Source organism: Dipodomys spectabilis, unplaced genomic scaffold, assembly GCF_019054845.1.
Source record: "Dipodomys spectabilis isolate Male_0828 unplaced genomic scaffold, ASM1905484v1 ptg000215l, whole genome shotgun sequence".
In the NCBI taxonomy this organism is placed as follows: domain Eukaryota; kingdom Metazoa; phylum Chordata; class Mammalia; order Rodentia; family Heteromyidae; genus Dipodomys; species Dipodomys spectabilis.
The window spans coordinates 6,752,108-6,762,080 of NW_024870892.1; the positions used below are offsets into that span (position 1 = coordinate 6,752,108).

Genomic DNA, 9,973 nt, shown 5'->3' on the forward strand with positions numbered 1-9,973 from the left:
CATATCCAAAACAAGGTGGGACACTCAGAGCTCAAGGAAGGATCCAGAGTAGACTTTCTAAACTGAGATTTAATAACACTGAAACCAAATCCCCACATGAATGTAGATATATGGTACATTTGGACAGGCCCAGGATGTCTTAAATCAACAAAGGGATCTTCTATGTTCAGAAAACTAGTTTTGTAATGTGTTCCACCCTTGACAAGTGGCAAATCCATTCTTAAGGTTTTTGGAAATCATCAAAAGAATGATAACCAATATTTAATAATAAAACTATAATCATGTGTGATAAAATAAAATGCAACACTGAATATTTGCATAATACTAAGGTAAAGTGACTGGAAAATTTTGCATCTATCAATCTATATCTATATTGATATAGTCATCTATCGCTATATTTCCGTTCACTTATTGAGGCTTCAATTACTAAACAGTGATCCCTCAACTATCGTGGAAGCTATGTCCCAAAGACCCCCACCATAGGTGAAAATCCACAAAGTGCAGTACAGCGAGAGACAACTATATAACACTGCTACTTTGCAATTTTCACCTATTGTGGGGGTTTCTAGAAGGTAACTCCCACTGTGGATACAGATATGTAGAGGTGGAAATTCTGTCCATTTGAATCACCTCTTCCCAATCTAAGTCAGGAAAAGAAAGTGAATTAAAATTATTCCAAACTATGATGATTATAGTTTCTTAGGCATATTTTGTATTCTTAGTGAATACAAAATGTGGTTCCAGGATCTTTTCTGATTGTTTTTGTTTTGTTTTGTTTTTTGTGCCTGTCCTGGGGCTTGAATTTAGGAGTGGTGCTGTCCCTAAGCTTTTTTGCTCAAAGCTAGAGCTCTACACTTGAGCCACAGCTCCTCTGCAGTTTTCTGGTGATTGAGAGGTAAAAATCTGGCTGGCTTCAAACTGATCCTCAGTTCTGACTCCTGAGTAGCTAGGATTACAGGTGGGAGTACCATGGTCACCTGGATTCAAAATGAAGATGAATCTGTTCGTCTTCAATAGGTTTGAGCATCTTCAATGTCACAACATTATTTCTACTTGTTCATGGCAGTGTTTGGGAAACAAGCCTAGATACTTGTGCCCACCAGGCAGGTGATCTCTCACGGAGCAACACCCTAGCCCAAACCATTTTAGGAAAAAAAAAAAGTTTTAACATCTATTTTGCAAATCACTACTCTACAAAAAGCAAATCTATAACATGAAATTCTTTGATGTATCTTCAACATTAAGCACCTTTTCCTAATGGCATGTGTAAAACACACGATTATGGTTTTATCTGGCGGTCTTCTAATCTTGTATAGAAAACCACCTTGTGAAGGCAATCAAAAACTGAACGTTCTCTGGCGTTTTATCCCCAAAGGGCAAATTAGCTGTTTCGTGTAGGTAAATTCACCAGACTTCCAGCATGCAGAACACTGCGGCTGGCACGAGGGACCCCTAGTTGTGTGGTTTGTGTCTGCACAGAGTGGAGGCCAGGAACCCACAGCACCGCGATGAAGTCGGTGTGTAGGTGGTCTTGGTGACTCAGGCCGGTGCCATGTGTGTTCGGAAGTAAGTTACTTTTAACCTTGGTTCCTGAGCTCAGATGAACACTGCTCATGCTCTGCCTAAGATCAGAAGGGCCCCTTCCCTCCTTGCAGTTACATGATTAAGTGACTTCCGGGCTCTCGGTGGGGAGGGCAGGTTTCTAATCCAGGGTCGTGAGTCCTCCCCAAGTTCCACGTCACAGGCTTCTCCTTCCACGTAACGTCATGGGGTCTCAGCTTTGTGGTGTGTAGAGTGGTGGCCAAGGCCTGCGGTTGTAGAAATGCAATCAGACTCCACTCCTCGGTTCTCCATTGGGCCGCTGGTGCCGGCTCCGGTGTACACCCCTCACCCCCCCTCCCGCCGGCTCGTCAGTGCTGCCCCCCCCCCCCCCCGTGCCACTCCCGGGCCCGCCGGTGCCCCACCCCCTGGGCTCCCCGGTGCGGCTCCGTCAGCGCCGCGAGGTCTCCAGCGAGCCACCCAACTCCAGGACGGAAGCAACCCGGGTGCTGGCAGGCGTCCCCGCGGGTCCCTCGGCCATGCTGTTTTGCAGGCACTGTAAGGGTTAATCTGGGCTGTCAGCGGATCGCACACACGACTTCAAACAAACATTTCCACGCGGCTTCCAAAGGCCACGAGGCCTCACGGGCCGCTCGGCCCGTCACCGGGGACGGACACGACCTCGGTCGCAGCGGTGCTCGCCGGTTTGCCGCACAACACATCCAGGAGACCCGGACTGAAACCCGATCCAGTCCCCACGGCGGCCCGAAGGTGTAGGGGGCCTTGGGAGCCCCGCCCGGCCCTCCGATCGCCAGACGCGGAGACGGGGCAGGGGACGCCGGGGACCTGCAGCCCGAAGCCGGGCAGCAATTCCGGGAGCGGAGGGACCCGGAGGGACTCGCGGGGAACCGGCAGGGCCGGAAGGCCGGAGCCGCCCCGGAGTTTGCACGGGACAAAGGCTGGCGCTCGGCCGCTGGGCGGCCCCGGGGGCGTGGCCTAGGCAGGAAGGGGGCGGGCCGGCGCGGCGGTTGTCACGGCAACGGCGCGCTCCGCTCCGGCTCTCCAGAAAGCCCTACCTCGGCCGCCCGGGAGGGAGGGGCGGGCCGCGGAGCCCCGCCTGGTGCCTGCCGGGGTGGAAAGCGCGTTCCAGTCGTCCGACCGAGGAGTCGGGAGCGAGGGGAAGCGTCTCCCGACGGCCCGCCCTTCGCATGCGAACGGCCCTCCACAGAGCTTGCCGCCGGGCCCCTTTGTCTCCAGCCCGTTCCAAACCGAGCTTTGGGAGGCGACACAAAGGGAGGGTGGTGGCGAACGACGCAGGCGCGAAAGCCGCCTTGGCTGCTGGGAACGGTGGTCCCGCCGCGCTCCAGGCTCCCTCCCGCGCGGCCTGTGGCCACGGCCGGCCGAGTACGCATGCGCCCCCACTTCCGCCTCGCCCGACCACGCCCCCCGCGTCCGCCTCCGCGGGAGGACCCCGCACTAGTACTAGAAGCTCGGAGGAGGAACTCTTGGATGCCACGCCCTCTCACCCTTCTGATTGGACGCCGAGGTAAGGGCGACCACACGATTGGATGCGAGGATTGTCAGTTCTGCTCCAGGTCTTACTTATACCTCTTTGCGAGGCGGGGATGGGGAGCGTGAGACTGCGGAAGCCCAGCTCCTTGCTGTCGTGCGTCTGAGTCTGAGCGGCTGAGGCTTGCGGTCCATCCGGGCCCAGGCTGGTCCTCGGCGGAATAGGCCGCCTCACGAGTCTCCTGGCCGTGTGCAGCGCCGCCCTGCAGCCTAGCCATGCAGGACCAAACTCCTAGTAAAGTTTCTCCTGGCCTGCCACCCCAGCCCCGGACGCCCCGCCGTTCCCCCGCGACCCTCGCCCCCAGCGAGGGTGACAGGCGAGGCCACGCCCCCTCGGGGGGCGGCCTCGCGGCCCGCCGCCCCCCGGCCCAGGACGGTGAGGGGCGTGAATGCGGCGGGGGCGGGGCCGCCTCCGGGAACGGGCGGGGGGGCGGGGTGCGCATGCGCGGTGCGCTCCGAGCCGAATGTTTCCCAAGTGTTTGAAACTGGTATTTGGGTTTTCCACGTTGGACAAGTGCGGCGCGGCGGGCAGCGGAGCGCGCCCTTCCCGCGGTCTGCCCAGCTCCCTCCCCTCCACGGCCCGGCAGCCGGTGGTTGGCGGTGGCCAAGGCGCTCGGCCTCTCGGGTGTGTGTGCGCGCTCGTACCCGCGGGCCCCCCGCGCCGCTCGCCGCCGGCGAGGGGGCCTGCGCGGCCGGCCGGGCGTGCGCCGAGAGCCTCCGCCACCGCGGCCCGCGCCCGCAGGCGCCGGGGTCCCCTCGGCCCCGGAGGCGGCGCGGCGGAGCCCGATGCGGCCGCCGGCCGGCCGGGCCGGAGCGGCGGGGGGGCACGGGAGGCCCGGCGCTTTGCATTTTGCAGGGCTGTTTTGAGGGGGGCGGGGGGGCGGAGGAAACGGAAAGCCGCGCCGAGTCGCCGGGGACCCCGGGGCTGAGCCATGTTGAGTCCTGCCACCGGGGAGCAGATCCGCCTGGTGAGCTATGTGGAGGACTACCTGGACTCCATCGAGTCCCTGCCGTTCGACCTGCAGAGAAACGTCTCGCTGATGCGGGAGATCGACGCGAAATACCAAGGTACGGCGGGTGATGGATGGGCGGGGGCGGCCGCGGCCGTCCATCGGTCCTCCCGGACCCGGCGCGATCGGCGGGCCGGGACGGCCTTGTCGCGGGCAGGAACAAAAGGTCCGGATCGCCTTTGATCCCCCGCGGTCCTGTGCGCCGAGCCCGGGGCACGGAGGAGGAAGGAGCGCGAGCAAAGCGCTCTTTGTAGTGGAGCGGCGAGGCGGGTGCTGCGGGGGAGGGGGCGCGGGGCTCGGCCGCGGCGGCGGGAGGTGGGGGGCTGCCGGGCGCGGGCTCGGCGCCTCGGAGGGGCGGCTGCTGGTCGGGGCTCCGGAGCGCGGGTCTGATCGTCGCCGCCCCCACCCAGTCCTAGATCTGTTACATAAAAGTATGGTCGGGGTCGCCCAGCGCCCCTGCCCAGCCCCCTCCGGCCCTCCTTCGGCGCTGGACCCCGAGTGTGACCGACAGCGGTGTGGTTCGCGGGGGGCGAGGGCTCTTCACGGTGCTGGGTGTAAAGGAAAAGGAGCAGTGCGGGGAGGGCGCCCTCCGTGCTGTGCTCGCGGGGTGCAGGCAGACCCCCGGCTCAGGAACGTGGCAGGTACACGGACCTGTGGTCCCCTCCCTACAGACCCGGCCCCCCCCTCCACTCCCCCCTCCCCGAGGTGGGGCCTTCGTACCCGAGAAATGTTGACTGCTTGGGAAACTTTGCCGCGAGGTCAGGCAGGGCACAGAGGCTCAGGTTTGAGTGCAGATGTGTTTTGGAGTTTACTGATGTTTACATGGCTGCGCAGCAGGGCGACAGGAGAGTTGGATTGGAGGGAGAGTGGATAAGGGGCGTCCGCCTAGCAGCGCACCCAGATTGCGCGGGGAAAGCGCCCCTGCGCGCTCTGCCCGAGACGTCGCTTCGCAGCTCCCTTTATAGGAAGTCATTAGCATATTGCGGAATGTTCCGCCTCAGCCCTCTTCTGATTCGTCGTGACGTTTCCATGGAATGTCCTTATCAGTCCGCTGCCGAGTTACTGGTCGCTGGACCGGATGAGGGCGGGCCTTACTCTGTGACTGACTAGAGTCAGTATTTCCGCTGCCTTTTTTTCCCTTCTGGAAGTGGGGCGGGGCAGAAAGGGAGGTCGAGTTGATTTGAATGTCTTTGGCCTCCGGTCTTGGATTGGCTCCTGGCATTCTCGAGTACTGCGCGTTGATTGGCGCCCCGCCTGTCTCCGCCCCCGGGCTTCTCGATCCCCATAGGTGGCGACTGCAGGGACGGGGTGTACTATCCTCTTCCCATTGGCTGGATCCGATCCGGCCGGATCCGATCTCCACCCAGCCCGGATCTTCACCGAGCCTGGCCTGTTCGCCACCAAGCGATGGCAGCTGCCGGTGTTCGAGCTTGCTCTCTGGCACCCCTTGGAAACCGTGGGACTTGCGAGAGGCCAGACCCACTTATTTGGTGTCCCAAGGGGGTGGCTGCACCTGGCCAGAAGACAATGTGAGTGACCGGGGGTGTGTGGACCCAGTGGGGATCGTGAGGAATGGGCGGCCGGGATGCTGGGTGCCACACTAGCCCCGGCTGCCTCGAGGCTCTGGAGGAAGTGGAAGCGGAGCTGGGCCGGCATCGCAGCGCAAGGCCGCGAGGGTAGGGTTTCCGGCCGCCGTCGAGGTGTCGTCCCAAGCCCCCTGGACGGTTGCTCAGAGAGACTGTCCAGAACCTAGCCTTGATCCGGGTCCTGAACCCAACCTGAGCTGGCCCCGGATACGTTGCTGGTTCTTTGGAGATACGAATCTCATGGAGTTGCCCGCCCTGGCTAGCTTTGAACCGCCGTTCTCAGATCTAAGCCTCCTGAGTAGCTAGGATCGCCGACGTGAGCCACTTACTGAGCTTTGGCACTTTGCCTGTACTTTTTAGTGGAACGTTTTTGGAAGACAAAGGTCAGCAGCAGCTGAAGAATCGGCCAGACAGGACAGGAGCCTCAAGTGCAGCCTGGTGTTCCTGCCCTGGCTTGTTAACCCTTGTGCCTTGTAGACAGTATGTGTCACTGTAGGTGACATCATGCGTGTGTGTGTGCATGTGCTCACATGTGCTGGTCTTGTTGTGTCTTTTCCACTCATGGCTCTTGCTAGCCACAGCTCCACTTCCAGCTTTTTGCTGGTTAGTTGGAGATTAGAGATTCACAGGCTTTGTTTTTTGCCTGGGTTGGCTTCAACCTGTGATCCACGGATCTCAGCCTCCTGAGTATCTAGATTTACAGGAGTGAACCACCAGTGTCTGGCTCAGAATTACTTTTTGGTGATTTTATGATGGAACATCAACTTACCCACAGGTGAGGCTTTGCCTAGAGATGAACTTGCCAGTGATGTAAAAGAACCTATGTATTACTTAAGTTTAAATTAGTAGTGTGTTTGTCATAAGTTTTTGGAGTTGAGATCTGGGCAGGGTGAGGGGTAACATCTAGACATTGCTTCCACCTCCTCTGTGCCCCTCCACCCCCACACCCTTTCTGGAGAGTCTAATATCCTTGCCGTATTTTAAGTGAGACTCAAAGATTTCACAATAAAACTTAACAGTTTACTGTTTGAGAAGGATAACTCTGGGGATTTTCTGTATATTTAAGTAGGCTTTTGGCAAAGATAGTTCCTTTATTTCAGTTAGATTATTTAACAGCTTTTTATTACTTGAGAAATTGTCTAATGTTACTTGCCAAATTGCATTTTAAAATCACATACACAATATGTAGCCTAAGAGGGTACATTTAGTATTGAGGGTTTGTTGACTTACAGTTATGAAATTGGAATTACAAACAGTAGGTGCAAATGTAAATTGCCACATATGTTTTGGCAATACTGACGTTTGAACTCAGGGCCTTGAGTTTGCTAGGTAGACACTCTGTTGTTGCTTGAGCTATACCCCCAGGCCCCCATTTCTGTTTCAAAGCAAGGCTATGCTTTCTGATTCATTATTGCCAAACCATCACTTTTTTATTATTGTTTGAGACTTGGTTTCCTATGTAGCCCAAGTTGGCCTTGAAATGGAGATCCATCCACCCACCTTATCCTGCCAGGTTCTGGGATTACAGGTGTGACCAGCACAGCTTGCAACCATACCATTGTTTTTAACCATACAGAAGAACCCTATGTTGGGGTGATCACTGATAGAGGCTCTAAGTCTGGGCCTCTGCCTGCTAACCCTGATTTAACCTATATGGGCCTATTGGCTATATTCATGCACATTCCCCCATAGGGTAACTGGATGTTGATATGTTAAAGAGAATAAAGGTCTTGAATGATTACATATGAAGGAAATATAGACCTAGTTGTTTTACTAGGAAAAAGGTTTGGTTTCAAGCTGTTCTCCTAACTTTGTCACCCGTGTGCTTGATGCCTCAGAGGCAGTTTTATGGTGGGAGTCATTTCAACATTTCTTTAAGAATGATAGTCTATAGAAAGCTTCACAGCTGGTACAATACTGGGAAGGTTCACCTGGGCCATTTCTGTCCCTTGCACTTACTTTAGCAAATGAAGTAAAAGCCTCCTTAATGGGAGAGTCCTCCCATTAAGCTGTGTTTGGAGCCCCAATGGGTAACAGTGTTGCTTTCACTTGCAGAGATCCTGAAGGAGCTGGATGACTACTACGAGAAGTTCAAGCGGGAGACGGACGGTACCCAGAAGAGGCGCATGTTGCACTGCATCCAGAGAGCTCTGATCCGCAGCCAAGAGCTCGGCGACGAGAAGATCCAGATCGTGAGCCAGATGGTGGAGCTGGTGGAGAACCGCATGCGGCAAGTGGACAGTCATGTGGAACTCTTTGAGGCCCAGCAGGAGATCAGTGACAGCACCAACAGTGGCAAAGCCGGGCAGGATAAGTCAAAGAGCGAGACAATCATACAGGCAGACAAACCAAACAACAAACGGTCCCGGCGGCAGCGCAACCACGAGAACCGAGAGAATGCCTCCAACAACCACGATCACGAGGACCTCTCCACAGGCACGCCCAAGGAGAAGAAAGCCAAGACCTCGAAGAAGAAGAAGCGCTCCAAGGCCAAAGCAGAGCGGGAAGCCTCCCCGGCAGACCTCCCCATCGACCCCAATGAGCCCACGTACTGTCTGTGCAACCAGGTCTCCTACGGAGAGATGATCGGCTGCGACAATGACGAGTGCCCCATCGAGTGGTTCCACTTCTCCTGCGTGGGCCTCAATCACAAACCCAAGGGCAAGTGGTACTGCCCCAAGTGTCGGGGCGAGAGCGAGAAAACCATGGACAAAGCGCTGGAGAAGTCCAAAAGGGAGCGAGCCTACAACAGGTAGTTTGTAGCCCCGTGCTGCCAGTGCAGAGAGGAACATCTCGGTGGTGTGCTTGGCGCTACCCTGCGGAGGCCTGAGATTGTCAGGTGAAGGTTTTCAAGGGTGTTCGCAGTGGGTCTATTTCTACTGAGACACACGTGTAAGAAGACTGGTCTGGGATCAGCATTTTAGAACTAAAGATAGGTTTGAATGAAAGACTTGAGTGAGACTCAGACTGATTCAGGGTGGGGAGTGACTTGGAAGCAACCTAACAAATTAAATGTGGAAAGAAAAGATTTTATTTGGCTTGTTTTATTTTATAAAATAATGTTATACTTTATGTACAGTTTTGTGTTTTTTAATTAGCCAAGTTGCTCAAAGTACGGCATACAGTAATTTGTTTCTTGCTACCATAATGTATACCGATAAAACCAATTCAATAACAAAGGTTTAAAGTTCAAAAAATTATTTTTTAAAAAGGCAACTGGGTAAATTTTACATAACAGCTGTTTTATATACTGGCCTGTTCCCCTATGGCTATTTTTAAACGATTGGGTACCTTTTTATTAATTCACACATAGGTGGTTTAGTCATGGAATTCAGATTATGAGTGTAGCCATCTCTAACTTTATTGAAAAGTATGTAAATGTGTCTTTCCAGAGTTCTCACTGTGCTATTGGAAGCTCAGCCCTGGTGCTGTTTTGAGGCCAAGGTGTGTTGCACTCTGTGTGTGTGTGTGTGTGTGTGTGTGTGTGTATGTATGTGTGTGAGAGAGAGAGAGAGAGCACACACACTGCACACATGTCAGCAGGAAATAAAGAAATGTGGCCAGTCTGTTTCTCCAGCAGTATATTTAACTTTAACAATAAAGCTAAAAAGTCTTGTCTTAAAAACATTTATATACCAGCATTTTAGACAAAGCCTTAAGCAAGTTGTGTATTGTGCTCACACTAATAAAGTAGAAGTTACCTAATTGCCAGCAGATCTACATTTGTTTAGACTAGAGGTCAGGCAATGACTGGCCACCACCAGATCCGGCCCACCATCTGCTTTGGTGTGGCTTGTATGCCAAGAATGGTCTTTACATTGAATATGGTTTTAAAAGTCATGCTTCATGATACATGAAAATCATATGAAAAGCCAATTTCAGTGTCTATAAATAAAGTTTCTTTGGAACATAGCCCTCATTTCCTTATGTATGGTCTGTGGCTATTTTTGCGAAACAGAGTGGAGAAGTTACTACCCAAACTATAGCAGCAAAGCCAAAAATGCTTCTCTGCAGGACATTTGCCAACCTCTGCTCTGGCTGGCTGCTTGCATTGGGGATCTGGGCCCTTCACTGTCCATACTAGAGTCTGGAGTTTTCATTCCTGAGTGACACGTGGTTTTCTCTAGCTGGAAACGTGAAGACAGGTCTGGGTATGTGGAGTTGCCAGACAGTGGAACATGCTCACCGATCACTGTGGCAGCTGTGGCACAGATTTATATTTTGTTCACTGACCGCTTTTTGTGTGTATGGGCGCGTGTCCCAATACTG

At 54.2% G+C, this 9,973-nt stretch overlaps 1 protein-coding gene across 3 annotated transcripts; it reads left to right on the forward strand.

The window, feature by feature from the left end:
- The first annotated feature begins 3,063 nt into the window (after positions 1-3,063).
- Ing1 (inhibitor of growth family member 1) lies at positions 3,064-9,616 on the forward strand. Of its 3 annotated transcripts, none has more exons than XM_042697268.1 (2): positions 3,064-3,085; positions 7,760-9,616. In XM_042697268.1, the coding sequence occupies exon 2, from the start codon at positions 7,831-7,833 to the stop codon at positions 8,458-8,460; it is 630 nt and encodes a 209-aa protein (XP_042553202.1). In that variant the 5' UTR covers positions 3,064-3,085; positions 7,760-7,830; the 3' UTR covers positions 8,461-9,616. The 3 variants fall into 3 exon arrangements, with proteins under 3 accessions (XP_042553202.1, XP_042553201.1, XP_042553203.1); XM_042697267.1 differs by lacking the exon at positions 3,064-3,085 and adding an exon at positions 3,954-4,176; XM_042697269.1 differs by lacking the exon at positions 3,064-3,085 and adding an exon at positions 5,497-5,647.
- The last annotated feature ends 357 nt before the right edge of the window (positions 9,617-9,973 follow it).

Excerpts from the sequence above, each read along its gene's own strand:
- Ing1 (XM_042697267.1), top strand. The coding sequence starts at position 4,041 with ATGTTGAGTCCTGCCACCGGGGAGCAGATCCGCCTGGTGAGCTATGTG. Across the intron at positions 4,177-7,759 it reads GATCGACGCGAAATACCAAG|AGATCCTGAAGGAGCTGGAT; the intron begins GTACGGCGGGTG and ends TTTCACTTGCAG.